Raw genomic sequence first — 18,682 nt, 5'->3', positions numbered from 1 at the left:
GTCATTCCCTTTGCTAACACTAGAAGTGTAGTTTATTTTTTTTTACCAATTTATTTTTTGCAATAGGGAGTGCTTTATTTGGTACTGGTATTTGGTACAGCAGATCGAAAAAAGTCGTTAGGAAGTAAATGCTGAAAGCGTATGTCCCCCACATGATAATCGAGAATATTCATACAGTTTAGAGCATTTTTTTGTAACTAAAACATGGTGATGGTGCTTCCGAATCAGCATAAGCTAGCCGAACAGTGCACCACCGACAGTCTGCAGACCATTTATTCTTTGTTTTTTTTTATTTATTTGGTACAACAAAAATGTATACATTGAAAAAAATATATATACACAACTAAAAAAGGCCCGCTCTACTGCAGGTCAGGTTGCGTTGGGGGCACAGTGGCAGTGGTGCTGTCAAGGCCCTGGCTGCTGTGGCTGGGCAGGAAGCCAGCTGCCGCGAGCAGCCGATAATCTGCACTCTGAGAGTAGGGATCATCGGGCTGCTCCACAACAAATGCTTCTCTGAAGCGCCGCTTCCTGCCCCCACAGCGATCACCAGGCCCCGCCGCGGTGGTCTAGTGGCTAAGGCACTCGGCTGCTGACCCGCAGGTCGCGGGTTCGAATCCCGGCTGCGGCGGCTGCATTTCCGATGGAGGCGGAAATGTTGTAGGCCCGTGTGCTCAGATTTGGGCGCACGTTAAAGAACCCCAGGTGGTCGAAATTTCCGGAGCCCTCCACTACGGCGTCTCTCATAATCATATAGTGGTTTTGGGACGTTAAACCCCACATATCAATCAATCAACAGCGATCACCAGACCCTGGCAGCCACCTATTAATAAAGTTGAGGGCCTCCGCCTGGTCGCACCCTGCTTTTTGGCAGATGACATCTGCATACAAGAACAGAAATACCATAGTACACATGAAGCACTGCAGTACAGAGAATACACATGGGTACACACACATAAAACAATGAACAAGTTAAACCTGTCACTAATCTACAGAGCCTCAGGTTCACAAAGGCCCTTTTCCCTTTTCTGCCATGAAGGCTGTACAGCACTTGCACGTCATGTGCCAATACAGCCTTCATGGCATTCACACCAATTTCTCGGAGGCCACGTCCCCCAATCTGCAGGAGGTGCTTGCGCTGTAAAAAAATGCAAGAAGCATAGATGGCGTAAACGCAACAGCACATCGAAATGTTTTCATGATAAAAATCTGCAAGAAGAGGACACTGAAAACAACAACTTGAATTTTCGGGCATCACAACATTTCATTGTTTTTTTACGCTAACTTCAACTCACTTGACCTAAAATGGTTTCCACATCAGCCCTCTCACACTCAGTGTGAGAACCTTTCAGAGTCCTTCTCTGAATGCAGTTTTGCTGTTATGAAATCAAATACAACACTGTTATAACCCTTAATAAATATTGATTCTAGCTATGAAATAGTATAATTACTTTGTACAGTGCTCAAATTCCAATACACGTTTCTTTGAGGTTACAATGTCTTTGCCTGAATGTTGACCAGGAGTAGCTTCTACAGGTGAAAAACGATAAAGTATGTGGAATTCAAAAAGAAGCTAGGACATGTTTTTAATCAATGCATTGTAAGCAGAGCACAACAAGATAAATGAACATGATCAAGGCGTACTAAGAGGCAACCTTAGAGCGACCAAATCTTGGTCATAGATGAAACTGATAGAAAAATAAAGGTCGCAATAGATGGTCGCACCATTTGCTGTTTATATTTTTCTGTGATAGCCAACAAAGAGGCATGTCGCTTTAGAAATCTCATCACAATAAACAAAGGTGCATTTTTCTTCACCCTGCGAAATGGGGTGCATGTTAGATTTTTAAAAAAGTAAGAAATCGGCTAACACAAGGCAGGGTGAACTGTAGCTCAAAGTAGAGAGAGCCGCAGCGGACACGAAATAGGGTGATAAATGAACAAAATTACTGAATGTCTGTTTTAAGCAGGCTATTGCTAGTCACTGCCCATCAAACACACGATGCCGCCTACATCGTCTGCTAGCTTAGGACAGTTCACTCGGACTTCACAGACTATAGTAAATACAATCGAATCTCATTAATTCCAACACACTTAATTCGAACTGACGCTGTGGTCCTATCAAAGCTATACCGCGCTCCGAAAATGCTCTCAGCACCCCGCCCAATCCTGCGGTGACACTTCAGACACCTCATCGCTGTGCTTAAAGAAGAAAATGAAGAAAAGGAAAGAAAAGACTGCGGTGGAATGTTTGCCAAATGCCAATCTGCGACATTCCTGTGCCACGCTTCGGCTTTTTCCGTCCCTGCCACGTAGAGACCCTTCTCCTCTTAACACTGCGCACGAAGAGAAAGAGGGGAAAAAAAGCTGTCGCAGAGAGTGGGCTCTCTCATGCCGATCTGCAACGCGCCGGTGTCACGCTTCCCTGTTTTTCGTTCCTGCTATGTAGAGACTCTTCTCCTTTCAACACCGCGCATGAAGAGAAAAAAAAAAAAGCTGCCGCGGAGTGTTTCTCTCTCGAATGCCTATCTGCTTTTCTCCAGGTGAAGACGCTCCTCCTTTCTCATCATGTGCTGGCCACGCTCCGGCTGCAGCGCAGATGGTAACAGTGGAAACACAGTTGTCTTCAAAGAGTGTCAGCACTGGACATTGCCGCGCGCAACTTCTATTGCCAGGAGAATACTGAAGCCGAAGTACAAATGCTTTGCAAACTGCACGCAAAACTTGTTGACTCGTTGCAAGGCCAACGTGTACAGACATGTATTGACTACTTTAATTAATGACGGATGTCCTGTAATTTGTGAATAAAACTTCTCCATGCACATGCATCACTGCATGGTGAGCCCTCCGCTCAATTACCGTATTTACTCTATTCTACCACGCCCTAGATTGTAATGCGCGCCCAGTTTCCACGACAAAAAAAAAAAAAACAAGACATCGGTTGCAACGCGCACCCTTTTTTCACGTTGGCCCGCTTGATCACACCACTCGGGAAAACGACAATTTTTGAGAGCGTCTTCCGTTTAAATATGAAGTACGGGGGAAGCTTATGCCTATCTGACGTGCAACGGAGCATTGCTGTCACTCTAGTTTTACCGTCGCCCGATGTCAGTACACAAACTTGCTTCGCCCCTTTCTCCTAGACGGTTGTGGTGCCAGGCATGTTGAAGTAAAGAGGCGTGTGATCGGCATTCCCGATTTGCCCAAGCAGGTAGCTGTTGTTGTGCCGCAAGTTTAGGAGGAACCGCTGAAGACTCTGAAGCTTTTCTTCGTACTCCTCCGGCAACTTCCGGCATATGCCCGTTCGCCTTCGGAGGGCAAAGCCTTTTCTCTTCATAAAGTTCGTTAGCCAGCACCTGCTCGCTTTAAAATGGCTCTGCATTAGCCCTTTTTCTAAGGCTAACTGCATAGCCTGCACTTGGAGCAGTTCTGTCGTCACGGGCCGCTGTGCCGCTCACTGCTTAATCACATACTCACCGAGCAGCTCTTCAATTTGTGGAAACCGACCCTGCTGTGGTCCACTGAAGCCTTTGCGTGAATCTTTGCTGTCGACAATATCCTGCTTTTGTTTCCGCCAGTCCCGCACGCACGTTTCGGGAACTTCGAATGACCGCGATGCAGCCCGATTTCTGTCCGTTCCGGCACACGCGATGACTTTTCTTTTAGAAGCGGCATTGTGGTGCACTCGTCGAATTTTTGGAGTCGGCCCTACCATGTCGTCGATGCTAATGTAGTACAAGATGACGAACTCCTCAGCACACGTATGAAGTACCGCACATGGGAAACACATAGGCAGAAATGACCGACGCGCCATGCCGACGCACGTAGGGGGCGGCCAATTTGTAAGTGGCGATGGCAATAGAATGACCATATTCATTTTTTTTTCGTACTCGATTCTAACGCGCATGCGATTCATAAACTCTCTTAACCGGAAAAGAGGTGCGTGTTAGATTCAAGTAATTACGGTAACTTTCATTATATTGAACTTCTTTTAATTTGAACAAATTTTCTGGCCTCTTTGAGTACGAATTATTCATATTCGACTGTAATACAGTGGCTCATGAGATTACCTGGCTAGCTTGTTTCATGAAACACAGTATCTTAAAGCAGTACTAAATTTCTGCATGTTACATAGGCATATTAAAAATCAAGAAATACACACCAAAGCCGCAGCCACAGCTTCACTCTGCACAGCTGCCTCTGCTGCCTCCACGTCTCCAATTGTACCAGCAGGCAGCCGGGGAAGGTCAGAAGGGGGCTGTGCTGGCTGGGCGTGCTGAGGCACGGACAAGAGCCGTACCTCGAGCTTCAGCTGTCGCATCTCCTGCAGAACCTCTCTTTGTTGCTGCCGGATGCCAAGTTCGATCCGCAGGATCCGTAGCAACAGAGCTGAAACATACAAGTGTACATACTATATTTACTCGCACAATTTGCATCCTCACATAATTTGCTCACCAGTATAATTAGCCAGCCTGCTTTACTACAAGAAACTTTTTTGCTCGCATACTTTGCCCTCCCCAACCAGCCCGAGCCACCTTGCCAGCACACACACAGACACATTTGACTTCATGATGCTCTGGTCAGGCACATCTCTTGTCGAGCAGGCAAGTGCAGTCTTACACAAAATGCGCTGAGTGCAAGGTTCCTTCTTCCATGAACTTTTATGCTTTCCCTAGAATATCGAACTTGAAAACCGTAACCTGTTTATGTGTAGTCCGAAATGCCTAAAGGTTTGCCTCCTATCTTCCCACCTCTTCCACGGCAAGAATGTATTCCCGAGACACAGCACAGATGTTGAACGCGTGCAAGGACCTGTCACATCAACTAGATGAGGCAGGTTTTCGCACTCATTTTCTTTTTTTTTTGGTTTCGCCATCTGGCCATTGCGTTTTTACCGTTCCTTGTAATAGGCTACAATAATTATATACGAGGCAGATTGCTGTTATAAAGCTTACCGAAGAAAACTGAAACCGTGCTACCGCTAAGCACATCAGCGTCGAGTTCTCCGACATGCAATATTCAGTATGGGAGCCAGCAGAAGAGTGCGTTGAATAAGACTTAGCATAGAAGCTTGGGTGTGTTGGTTAGATATCGGAGGGAACACAACGCAATAGAAGACTGGAACAAGGAATGGGGACACACACACATGAAGGGCGACACACAGAGCACTGTGTTGGCATCGCGCTTCCTTGTCTGCATCTTACTTTGCATTGGGTTCCCGACAATTATTGCAGAGTACTTATGTTCTCTGGTATAACCTTGTCGTGGGAACTGGTTTTTGTGAGCAATGTTCGGAAGAACTTCAAGCATTTGAACAGGCTTCGCAAACAAATGACAATCCGCTTTGAGACAGCTGTGACAGCGCCTGCAACATATATTCCCATTCTCAGTTGGGCTTTTAGGCCAGCGATTCCTACTAGCTTCGCACATAACCGGATCGACAAAAAAAGTACACATAATACGCGAGTACATACCGCATTTGACTCTGTAGCTTTGATGAACCAGGCAGATACACAAATTTATCCAAAGCTCCATTGATTCTATTGCAAAATTATTCAACAAACAAATTGCGATTTTATCCATGTTACTATACGATTGTGGCACTTTACCATTGCAGCTTTCGAGGAGGCACACATAGTGCAGCGTTAGTTCACCACTCGCAGTTAATTGTATGCAGTGGGTTGCTCACAGCAACTGACTGCATGCAATGGTGAACATCTTGCATGCTTGCACCGCTGTTTCAGCATGCTGGCTGCTTCCCATACGGCTATCAATTGATGTTCACAAAATTGGGAAGATGAAGAAAGACTACACAGTGCCCTCTGGCCACCCTATACTCCAAACCTCCAGACAACAAACAAACAAAAGAAACAGAAATATGCAAATGAATATTATTCCTAATGCAGCTGGAATGGAGTGTAGTTTTCACCAACTCTGTGTGTTAAGTCAATATGGAGTGAGTTAACTCCATAAAGTAGCTTTTCTCATAACAGTGTTCACTCTATTGTAACACAAGGAGTGACTTCATAGCATCTAGAAGGAAAAATAGAATCTTCAGTATTTGATAGAAATGTGAGGCTCTACCTTAAAACAACAATAATCTGGAAAAAGAACTCATTACATTCGAAAAAAAAAGGTAGCACAGTTGATCCCCTTTACAAGAGACACTGATGTAACAGACAAACGGGGATAAGAGGCACCAGTGTGCAGGCTGACATTTGGCCCATCATGCATCAGGCACTCCGTAGATGCGCCTGTGCAGACGGGAGCTCTGCAGTCAAGCATGCTGAGCAAGACTGTTGACCACTGTACAATGACACATTGCCACAAATTTTCAAAACTTCATTTCACAGACTTCTGCAAAAGCTTCTTACAGTCTTGCATAATTTTTGCACAAGCTTCTCTCATTCTTGCGTGATTTTCGTCAGAACATATAAGTGTTGGAAGTTGTATGTCCCCAAAAACTTGCACAATACAAATAGCATACATTAAAGTCTATCACTTAATACGTGCATAGTGTAACAATGAAAGGAAACTCACGCATGGTTTGCTCCGAGCCTTCCCCGTGCGGTGCCTCCTTGAGCCTTGGAGAGCACTGTACAGCTAGAGCAAAGTAGCATCAATCCAGTGTTAATGGCAGGTTAACAAGACAACAAAACTAACCCCCATATTCATAAACGCTCCCCGACTCGACTTTCACCCTTCACTTGACAGAGTTGAGCACTGTGCCGCTGCTCGTTTGAAAGCGACGCTGCGCTACTTGAGAATCACAGCAGATTATTGCTGACATGCAGCGACTTTCTCTGCTTAGAGACGGCGCTCCCACCAGCCATCTCAAGTGAAGGTGAAGCATTGAGTGGAGGGACGTTCTAGAATACGGGGGTAAGATTGGTTGCAAGAACACTACAATAGACACAATTTTTACACTTCATCTATATTGTACAGCCACACACATTCTGCATCCTTATAATGCAACATATACATACAGGCTTATAAAGTAAACACTGTAGGCTGCTCAAATAACACCTACACAAAAAATTACCCAAACGTGGCCATGCGCAAAGTACTTTTATTTGAAACTCACAAAACTTTTGCGGTGATGGAGAATAAATAAGACAGGTTACGCTTGGAGGCACATGAGACCTTCGCAGCTTTCATAAAGTACAAAAAACAATATGGTGTGTGTGTATGTATGTACGCATGAAGCTTTGGCCTTTACATAAGGTTTCTTGAAAGAATCGACTATGAATTTTATGGCACCTGTGTCCTTCAGCGCAATTGAAAGCCTGCTGATCAGTGTGTGCAATTGTGGAATAGTTACATGAAAAATGGCGTGAAACACCTAAAACCAAATTTTTCTAGCTAGGAAATATGCAGCTGTGTATACACAACACATGCTGCAAACAGTGTTAGGTGACCACAAGAGTTATTTGAGTGTAAGCGGCAGTATTCCACATTCATGCACCCCGCAATTTTCAACTGTTACCCAAAAGCAGCACCACTTCAGGGTGCTACTTTTTTTTTACATCATAAACAGCACGGAATACAGCGAGGATGAAAACAACATATGCAATTAAATTTTGAGCACTATTTATGGTGCGCATGATTGATTGATTGATATGTGGGGTTTAACGTCCCAAAACCACTATATGATTATGATAGACGCCGTAGTGGAGGGCTCCGGAAATCTAGACCACCTGGGGTTCTTTAACGTGCACCTAAATCTGAGCACACAAGCCTACAACATTCCCGCCTCCATCGGAAATGCAGCCGCCGCAGCCGGGATTCGAACCTGCGCCCTGCGGGTCAGCAGCCGAGTACCTTAGCCACTAGACCACCGCGGCGGGGATGGTACGCATGAAAAAAAAAAAATGGGCCTTTGTACAACGACGAATTCATAATTTGCCTTCACGAACCTTCTGTTAGGCTGCACCACATACAGATTTTTTGTGGCTTTCAAAAGAGATTTGAAAAAAAAAATAATAACCGTGTTTACTCTCGTCATGAGCGCACTCACTAAGTCACCTTCATTTCAGTCGCCAAAATTTTGTTTTTTTTTCTTCCACATATTAAACACACACCTTACGTTCATCTGCCGAATTCCCACGGGCTCCCCCCCCCCCCCCCCCCTTGCCGCCTTCGCTCGCTGCCACGTGCCATTTTATTTTTGTTTGTATTTGTTCACGGAACGTCCCCTGTCTTTTTTATTATCTCTTGTAACATATGTGGCATTATCTTGTTCCCGAGGTGCCACAGGTGCTCTGCTATGTAGATGCACCATTAAACTAGTATTTTTGATCAACTGTGCATTTCTGATGTTTACCTTGCAAGTACGTAAAACTGGCATGCTTCTTGATCTACGATACACATGTGGCTTGTCTCACTTCGAAGGAAAAGTTAGCATACAATGGTGTAAATGCTTAGAATTTGAAGTATTGAGGCAGCAGCACACCGGAGATGATCATATGGTAAAGAAACAAGTGCTGCCTTATTACTGGCAAGTTGTCACTTATATGTACAAATAAATTTTGCGAGCTAAAAAAAGTACAAAAGCACAGCGAGGCTATGATGTGGTTCAACCTGTGGATTCGCTTCATTTATCACGCCATATGATGAAGCTTCCTTTGGTAAAACTGCTCAGATAAGAAAAAAAGTTTGCTGTCCAATACAGCAACTATACAAAGTGTGCACGTGCATCTCGCAGCGCCTTTTCGTCACTTCCGAAATGCGCCACCAACATGCCCGGGCACCAACCGAATCTATCGCCTACAACTGCCATGTTGTCTCCTCGTGCTTGCACCCGTTTAGTTTTGCCTCACGATGCAAGTTTGAGAAATTATGAGCTGCTAGTGAGGCAAGTTGATTTAGTAGTCCATGCAGAGGGAGCAGAGCTTAGGGTGTTTCTTCGCTGAAAGTTATAACCTGAAATTGAGAACGCACATTCCGATTTTCCTAAAAGTACCAGCGTATTTGGCTGGTGCAGATTAACAAAAGCTACTTGAAGAAACTTTGCAATATTTGCATCTTCAGGTGCAACTTCATTACGGGTAAGTGCCATAGCCAAGTATTTACCTGCAAACAGATATAGCTTACCAAGATACTGTACATACAAACTTGTCCGCAGTTAAAATCATGATGGCGAGGAAGGCGGTTAAAATCGTGATGGCGATCGCGGAGATTTGGTATTGCATTGAAACAAACTATAAAGAATGGGAAACAATATTAGTTCACTTTGAAGTATAGCCGATCGGTTTAGGTTGGGCGTCAGGATTTTTTTAAATTAGTCAATTAATTCTATACACGGTCTCTATCATTGTCAGTGACTCCACTGTACATTAGCGTACAACAAAAGCAAAATACAAAGTGAAAAGTGTGTTAAAGCATACGCGAAAAATAAAGTGATGACTGGCATTACCGCGGCACACACCATGCAAAGTCGCTATCTGCCTTGTATAATATTTTCCTCGACTATTTCCACAAATTGCAATCAAAGAGGCTCAACCTCAACATCAGCACTGTTTAAAACACTTGGGGGGGGGGCATTGCTACTTTGGTGGCGTAGGCCGTGACAATATATTCATAATATTATATCTCTTGTAAACTTGCCTAGCTCTGCACGACTAGTTTTCGATGGGAGCAGCTGCGCTTCGCACATCCACTCTTAAAATTGCGGCTCGAGAGATTTTGAGCTTTCACTTGTTTTTGGGCCAGGCAATTTGTAGTGAAAGCAAGATAATAGGCTCTCATAGGTTGTGGCGGGCTGCCGGTGTACGCCGTGGCTGGTATATGTGTCACACATCTTGATTATCTGGTCTTGTATCGAGTGAACGAGCGAGGCCTTCCTAATCCAATGAGCTCGTTAAAATAAGACAACAAAAAACCACAATGCTTCCACATCGTTCACAGCAACAGATGACGAGCCCCCAACAAACCGCACTGCAGCTCGTGAACTGCCGTAGGTACCCAGGGAGTTACCCGGGCATGGCGGGAGAGGGCGACAACGGCAGAAGTGACATCACAAGAACACTATGTATAAAGGGGACATTTAAAGACTTTTTTCCCATTTTTAAACTTCGTGCACTGTTCAGTCACAATTTATAGCTCAGAATAGTTGTATTTTTAAAAGGGCACGAATTCATAAGCCCAATGGTTCGAGGATGGGTGCATTTAGGGGGCCCATTCTACGTTTTACTTATGCCCTTCAAGAACTTGCTTACAGGGCCAAAGTCCTGTTTCAGAAAGAACACGCTAGTGCGTGGCCAGCAGTCCGTCAAGCATTAGTGCTGGTGAGATTTGGAAATGCAGCGCATGAGCATCCTCATCTGCTACTTCTCTGCTCATGCTCTCGGGGCTTACTTGCGAGGCACGGTCCTTCGCACTTTTCATTTTCACACTGTAAATCAACTGATACCAACTCTGCCTTCCATTATTTAATAAAGCAATATTTAATGGTCACGAGGACGAGCTTAAAATGTTTGCTACATCAGACCTGAACAGCATTTTGAGTCATCGAAACTTGCTAGTTGCAGCGAGCATTATGCGAAAAATATGATGTGCTTTAACGGTGACAACTTGCAAAACACTTCAGCAACGATTAAAATCATGCATTTTTTGTGCTCACAGGAAATCCCTGAAGCAGGAGGCACTGGGCTAGACAAATTGCGCAGCTAAAATACGGATGCGCTTTCCAATGCTGTCATGCGTACAGGCGGAGAAATGGCAGACAAAACTGGGTGCACCCCGATTCTATGCGCATGCGTCCCATTCACAAGCCTCGCTGCCAGTTAGCACCACATGGCTCACTGCCCATGAGCTCGCTTGTTTCCTGTAACAGTGGACTATACTGTACACCTATTTAAAAACGAGGATAGAATGTATATAATGCAGCATCTGATGAAGCCATGACGATGTGTTGCTGATGAAATCTGGAACTCTAGTTAGTACCCTTATTGTTAACCAGCAAAAAGATTTTCGACTGAAATGATGCCATCTACACCTGCCCTTAAAGGGACACTGAACAAAGTTTTTGCCGCCGAGATTTTCAGCCAAAGCAAAAGATTGGGCCATGAAATTCATAGACAATAATAATTTCAAGCAGAAACTACGAAAACATACTGAATTTAATGAGCCTTCTACAAAATGCCGCGTCTAGCTCTTAGACACGGCGTTTTCTAAAAGGTCGCGACATTTATTTTTGAAGTTTTTTTTTGTTATTCAAGACAAATCTACGGTGCATTGTTCACAGAAAACAAAATTGCCTCGGTAAGATTTCTTTGCGAGCAGCTTACTAATTTTAAGGCAGGCGCGTTGATTCGTGAACTGAAGGATGCGAGTGATCGATCTTGCCTGCTAGTGGCTAGGCGACAAAGGCTTTACCTCATGTCCTGGTGTAGCTAAGTCACGCAAATGGAGCAGAAAATGTGCATTATCATTTATTTCACCTAAATATCACACGTATGTGACTCATCACCGGTGACAGGTGATGAGGATGAAGTCGACAATTTGCAAATCTGAACAAGAATTCACTCGAATGAAAAACCAACCTATACTCACGTGCACGGTGAAGTCGAACACGTCGTCCGTCAATGTTGTCGCTGATGCCCGAAGGAAAAGAGAAGATGCCCCAAGAAAAGAGAAGAAAAGGTCGTCTCTTTCTATAAAGTCGGCGGAACTGCCAGAACGGCCAACACAAAAGGCATCGGGTTGACATTCCTCCATCTGGGCATCAGTCGCTCCACCCGGGCATGCACCTGCTACTGGTTCTACTACTATGGTGGCTAGCCACCATACTACTACTATCCTCTTCTCCGTTCCTCTTCCCGACATTGCAGTGTTGCTGCCATACTCGCGAACCTTTTTAAATTAAAGCACGCAATCATGTATTATCGTGCGCCATACTAAACTTAAAAACAGGGCGCCGGTACCTGAGATCACGAAGCGCGGTCCACGCCATCGCAAGAGCTATTAGAGAAATGAAACAAAGGAAACAAAAATGTATAAAATATTTTGTCTCAATACGATCCGCAATCCAGTTTCCTGCAGCGGCTTTTGGCTCTGTATGAACGGCCAAGCCAGTGCCAAGCCAAGCTTGCGTCCCTGATCAGCTGTTTGTTTCCATCGAGAATTCAACAGTGAACTGGCAATTTGTTTAGATGATATTGCTAAAGGGCTTGAAATTGAATATTTCTCTACGTACTACTGCTGTGCTTTTCCTCTCTGTTTCCTGATCACAGTGATGAGATTGAGGAGGTTACAATTTAGAAAACAGCAAGTGCAGCTCAAGCATTGCTAGTATCGCTGTTTCGGTAATAAAATGCTACAAAGATTTTGCCCCGCGACCTGCTTGCCGTGTTCGAGCACCCAGTAGAAATTTACGGTGCCGCGTTTGAAAGAGTTGAATAAAATTGCAATATTACGAAAGAAAGGCTCTGAAGCAACATCGCATTTTATCAGGCCTACACCTCCCACACCTACACTAGTAAAACTCTTCGATATTATCTTGCAAAGCTGCGTATAATATTTAAAACACATTTTTTAGCCCACGATGAATTGTTCTCTCATGTGGCTTCTCCATTTGGTACTGTCATGTTAACTTACAAAGGCAACTTTCCATATTTAGTCTCTTTAGATGTTGCAAAAGCTTGACACGTGGTGTGTATGCCATACTGATAATTCTCCTCGTAACCTGGGTCCGCCTCTTTAAAAAGCGTCGCATTTTGTTGTTCGCAATTGTGTTTGTTTTATACTGTAAGCGAGCTGCGTGATTTCATCAATATTCACGAGTGTTCCCTGACTATACAAACACGTGCGTCTTATTTGGTGCGGTGCACGTTTGTATGTAGCAAAAAATGTCATTTCGTCAGCGTGTGTCTGCATACACTTGCATGCCCTGCAGTACGTGTACATAATTAATGCAGTAAGGACTGCAATGCATAGCCTTGCATGGGACATATATTCCATGCACCCTCAGAGAAATGTTGTTTGTTATGAGCCTACTGTTTATCATTACGTTTTTTTTTTCGTTAAAGTTTCATCTCCATATAAAGCAGGTGTATACAGGCACGAGCTTCAGCAGCTTCCTCGTTGTTCCATTTTAAATAAAAACACCAAGCCTACCCGAATCAATGATCTGTTTGCTATCATTACTGTTATGTGTTCTACGATGTACAGAAGGACAGTAGTATACGAAAAATAGGGAGGGAATTGAATGCCCTGCCTGCATGGCTGCGCCGTTTCACAAGATCAGGCGCTGCGCTGTGAAGTTTCCTACCGGCCTGCAGAAATTCAAGGGAGCGTACGATAGCGTGGTTCAAGAGGACTTGTGGGGAATACTAGAAACACTGGGTGTAAAAGATGGAGTCACTAATCGTTTAAAGGAAGTCTATAAAACTAACAAGGTATTTAAAAAGTGGGAAAAACAGGTATCCAAGCCCACAGTGGTGAAACGTGGACTTAGGCAGGCCTGCCCACTGTCACCCTTCTTGTTCATGATGTACCTACAAGGATTAGAGGCCAAATTAGAGGCAAGTAAACTTGGCTTCAGCCTCTCTTTAGTCAAACAAGAAAAACTCATTGATCAGGCACTACCAGCATTAATCTACGCAGATGATATAGTGCTAATGGCCGACAACAAGGAAGATTTGCAGAGGTTGATGGACATCTGCGGTAATGAGGGAGATAGGTTAGATTTTAGATTCAGTTAGGAAAAATCAGTAGTCATGATTTTCAATGATAACAAAGGTAGTGAGCTTAGAATACAGGAAGTCACACTAGAGATAACAGATAAATACAAATAACTGGGCGTATGGATATGCAATGGGACCGAGTACCTGAGGGAACACGAAATATGCGTGACGACTAAAGATAACAGGAATGCAGCAGTGATGAAAAATAGGGTACTGTGGAATTACAGTAGGTGTGATGTTGTGAGAGGAATATGGAAAGGGGTCATGGTTCCTGGGCTGACGTTCGGCAATGCAGTCTTGTGCATGAGATCAGAAGTTCAAGCAAGATTAGAAATTAAGCAACGTGGAATGGGTAGGCTGGCTTTAGGAGCTCACGAGAATACACCAAATCAGGGAGTACAAGGTGATATGGGATGGACATCATTTGAAGGCAGGGAAGCTAGCAGCAAGATAAAATTTGAGAAGCGATTGAGAGAAATGGGGGAGGAGCGTTGGGCTATGAAGGTTTTCAGCTGCTTGTACATGAAGAATGTCGAAACAAAATGGAGGAAGCGAACCAGGAAATTGACTGGTAAATACTTAGAAAACAGCAGGTGGCCAAACCAGAAAGAACTATCGGTTAAAAAGGAACTGCAGGAAACGGAGACTGACATGGGGAGAATTGGCATGATTAAGAAGTCTGCACTAGAGATCTATCGAACTTTTAAGCAGGAAATTGCCAAAGAAAGGATCTATGATAATACTCAGGGTAGTTCTCTACTGTTTGAGGCCAGGACGGGAGTATTGCGAACCAAGACATATCGGGCCAAATACGAAGGGGTAGACACTGTATGCAGTGCTTGTGGAGAGGAAAAAGAAACTTCCGAACACTTGATAATGTTCTGTAAAGGGCTTCACCTTGTTGTTCAGGTTAATGGCGCAGAGTTTTTCAAAGCACTGGGGTTTAGGGAAAGTGAGGGCAAAATAGACTTTAAGAGGGTAGAACTAACTAGAAGGAGGTTATCTGATTGGTGGCTTAAGTCAAGACACGAGTGAAAATTAAACCCTTCGCTGCAAAGTACCCATCCAACTTTACTATTTAAAGGGGGAAAATAAATTTAGTGGTTAGTTCACTAAGCATTACGGCTAGGGGGCGTTAGCCGCCGCCCGATCTAAAGGGTACAGCCACATCTATCCATCTATCCAGCCAAGAATATGCTCTCTGGCCTCTGGCTTGTTGCTCCAAGCCTAGTCAGGTAGATTTTCTGGCCTCACCGTTGAATTGTTTGCTCGGGTTGTGGCTTGCAAACATTGCGGTTTTGGGCTTCGTATCATCTTGTTCCGTCATCATGTCCTCCAAGTGGAGGACATGTCGCAGTGTGAGGAGGGACTACGACAAGGCGCTGATAGAATGAGCTATCAGTCTTACCAGGCAGGCGGTTGAGAGCGCACCGAGGCAGCTGACGCACACCAGCACTATCCGCTTCCTGTATAATACAGGCTAGGGAATTATAGAAACACTGAGCAGAAATCAACTCTTGTGCCTCTCTCAGGCACTCACAAGGCGGAACCTGCTTCGAACACTGAGGACCGAGCTAAGCAACACCATGCGTGACGATAAATCATGGTCTCCTATTGCAGTAATGGTTAAGGCACGCGTCCAACTTAAACCATTGTCACGCAAGATGAATTCAAAACACCATCGAAGTGAACCCAAGGCACATGCTGATTATTATGTACGGTACTAGCGCTAAATTCATGCAGACGTTTAGTTGGTGCTGCAGTAGGCCTAGTTGAAGGAATGGCCACAGCTACTGCTGTGATGGAGAACCGGCTCATTAACATCGTCATGTAGATTAAAACGTCTTACCCCGAAATGGCTGGGAGTGTCACGCTATCCCTAGCAGTGGCACATGCAGTTGCATATTTAACGATTACAGAAATGGCGTACCGATTTCCAAAGCACCTATCAATACTTCCGTCAGGGCGTAGCACCAAACACTTTATCGCACATTTTGGGAAACATTCCTTTTTCTCCCCATCTCGTGGCTAGGCATGACACGCCCAAGAATACGCATGTTAGTATGTATGCCGGAGGTATTTCCATCTGATCCCTGAAAAATTATTTCCCTAAACCCATGGAAAAAAAAGAAAATGGAATTCGCACCTGTCATCACATTGCACCCCATCACAGGAATGGGATCAGATTGGCCTGGCGCTCAATACTCTCTTACGCCTAATCAGAGCTCGGTCTGGCACCAGCTCCAGACAAAACCATTTATAATCTCCTGTCTGGCACATCTGTTCTACTCTGCTCTTTCTCAGCCGGAGTGCACCATGTACATGTGGTTCACCCCTGGTGGATCTTTTTCACTGTTTGTGAATTGCACACAAAGCCCTTACTGGTAGATCCTATTCCCAATTCTTCACTATTCTCATGGGAGGCCACTCTTTGGGCAGCTTACATCACGACATGTGCGTGTCAGGATGTCAGTGCCATCTTTTTCGGAGTCGGCGCCATCTTTTCTTTCTCTTTTGCTCCTTCCCTGTCCTGTGTTTCTGGTGTTGCGCTGCAAACAAGTGAAGATGGTAAAGAACACCAGATGTTCAAAATTTGCTTCTCATTATTATATCGTGGTTTTGGGAACTAAAACCCCAGATATATTGAAAGAAGATGCATGAAAAGAGAAGGATGATATTGGAAACTGGCAAAAAAGGGATGACAGACTTCTTAAGCTATGCTGCCATTAAGATTTTCAGCTGTTCACGCAATTCTCACACGTGACTTTGATGCAGCTATGCACATATCACACAAGTATGCTGACTGTACAGTTAGTATAACTGCAACCTTCATGTACCCAGCCTTCATGTACCCTCTATGACATTTCAGAACATCTGAGTCAGTGTTAGCATCAAGTTATGTTCTTCATGCTGGGGAACCAGTGTGATGAGTTACCATTTCTACAGAATGAAGCCCTGTCTACCTGGAACAAGCTGCAAGATATATAACTAAACGGCCCTTTTCAGGGCCAGTCAATCTCTGTACGGCTTGGATGCACCAACTGATTCCCTTTATCATCAACCCTCAATAAAACTAGCAAATGTTTGTACATGTGCAAGCAGTGTCATTCAATATCTTAGAAAATGCTTGTGAAGCAATTTCAAGGAGAATCGTTTTTCTGATCTCATAGTGAGGCATTGGGAACACCTTAGCCGCACCAAGTGCCATTATTCAATGAGAGGAACAAGAGAAATATTTCACTGAGAACTATGAAGTAAACAAAAAAACAAATGTTTTCAGATACTGCGAGATCATTTCATAAAAAAAGCTCAGAAGTTGCTATGTGTGGCCACATTTAATCTGTAGAAGCATCGTGTGGTTACAAAATTCTGTACCAAACATAGGTTCAGCTTTCTGGAATAGACCGCGCTGCACAAGCTAGCTCAGTGCATGCACTTCTGTACTCTGCCAGAGAATTTTTACCACCAGTATGTTGTAACGTGAAGTGGAATGGTGATTGCATACTAGGGCGCGTCCTGCAGGACTCCAATAAAGTTGTTTCACTTGATCGGTTGGTGTGCTGTAAGCAGAACATTTCCAAGAAAAATCGTATAGTTTGGAGGAGGACTTAAGCAAGGAAAGGTGTAGATAAAACACTGCATTCACTGGCATTATCCTCACCAAGTATAACATTGTTTTTCTGGTGAAGCTTTGTGTCTGCACAGCGAGCATGATAAGCTGGTAAAAACATGCAAAATGAGAAGTCTAGCACAGCAATCTGTGCAGTACTGCTCATTTCATGGAGCATTAATTTCACAGGCTTTGCTCATTGTTAGCGTTAAGCCTATATTATGTCCACTGCAGGGAGGAAGCCCAATCAATGTTCCCTGTCCTGTATGAGCCAATTTCATACTATGGCTGATAATTTCTCGATCTCATTTGAACTAATCACCTGCCACCCTCTGCTACATTTCATGTGTCCTAATATAAATTAATTGACATTACTGACCTGTCATCCATCTTTTTTTCTCATTCCCAACTAATGCATTGATTTTTTGATAAACTCTGCTTTCTTCCCATGTCTTAATATTATGCTAGCCTTTTTTCATTTTTCTGAAACATTATCTTTGCTCAGAAGCTAGAAGTTATCAGAAAGAACATAACGACATTCTACCTCCTGAGCATATGGCATCATCAATACAAAAATGTAATAAAAGTGAGAAAACATCCTATCTATATAAGAGGCCCTAAAATACTGCAGGAGGCAACAAATAAACTGGTATTTGTATAAAGGCAGTGACAAAAACTTTGACTACTGTCACTTATTCTGATTCTTGGGACATCTTTTTTAGTACATCATAACACATAATTACACATTTACACAATTTACACAGAGGAATTGCTACCACGTGCATTGAGGCCACCCTTCAGAAGTCATGTGAGCACAAGGATGAGGTAAGCCTTAAAAACCAGATTAAAAGACTAAAGGATGCTGGATATCCCAACAGCACCACCACACCCGTGTGCTAAACCCTCCTGCAGAAAGTCAAGTTAAACAAAACAGGACCAAAATAAAAACAGAATGACCAAAGATCTTTGCATGCTATACCGTACGTACATAAGGTGTTTCACAATATAAAGAAAATAGCGAGCTGATATGATTTTATCTTGTTATTTGCCATCCCTTGCAAGTTTTCAAAAGTGTGTGTACTAAAAAGCAACAGGAATAGCCATTATTTCACCATTCGTCACGAGAATAGGTATACTGAATGCCAATATAATGTTGTGTATGAGATACTATTGACATGTGGAAACGTAAACATAAGACAAACTGGGCAGTGCCCCAATGTTTAAGCAAGACAGCATGCTTAAAATGTTAAGAATGGCTATGCTAGTCGCATGGCCATACACTGTAAAGAATGTAAGTGCAGTTCTATGTTTCATAAAACACTGTTTTTGAAAAAAGCAAGAACAAGAAATGAAAGAGAGACTGTGAAAGCTTTTTCTTGTCAGGAAGGCC

The 18,682-nt window shown here is 43.7% G+C and overlaps 1 protein-coding gene across 1 annotated transcript; it reads right to left on the bottom strand.

Moving 5' to 3' along the window:
• Positions 1–785: 785 nt before the first annotated feature.
• LOC142784720 (uncharacterized) lies at positions 786–11,611 on the bottom strand. Its single transcript, XM_075883222.1, has 4 exons — positions 11,551–11,611; positions 6,538–6,600; positions 4,160–4,386; positions 786–878 (listed from the first exon to the last, which is right to left on the bottom strand). Exons 2-4 carry the CDS (start codon positions 6,539–6,541, stop codon positions 786–788), a joined length of 324 nt encoding a protein of 107 aa, XP_075739337.1. The 5' UTR covers positions 6,542–6,600; positions 11,551–11,611.
• Positions 11,612–18,682: the final 7,071 nt, after the last annotated feature.

The sequence above is a fragment of the Rhipicephalus microplus genome, unplaced genomic scaffold, assembly GCF_043290135.1.
Source record: "Rhipicephalus microplus isolate Deutch F79 unplaced genomic scaffold, USDA_Rmic scaffold_15, whole genome shotgun sequence".
In the NCBI taxonomy this organism is placed as follows: Eukaryota; Metazoa; Arthropoda; class Arachnida; order Ixodida; family Ixodidae; genus Rhipicephalus; species Rhipicephalus microplus.
The sequence above is the reverse complement of the archived record's forward strand: the minus strand, read 5'-3'. Positions and strand labels throughout refer to the sequence as shown.

Coding starts and splice junctions, on each gene's coding strand:
- LOC142784720 (XM_075883222.1), bottom strand. Junction 879..4,159: donor AAGCTGTGGCTGCGGCTTTG/GTGTGTATTTCT, acceptor TCTTGTATGCAG/ATGTCATCTGCCAAAAAGCA.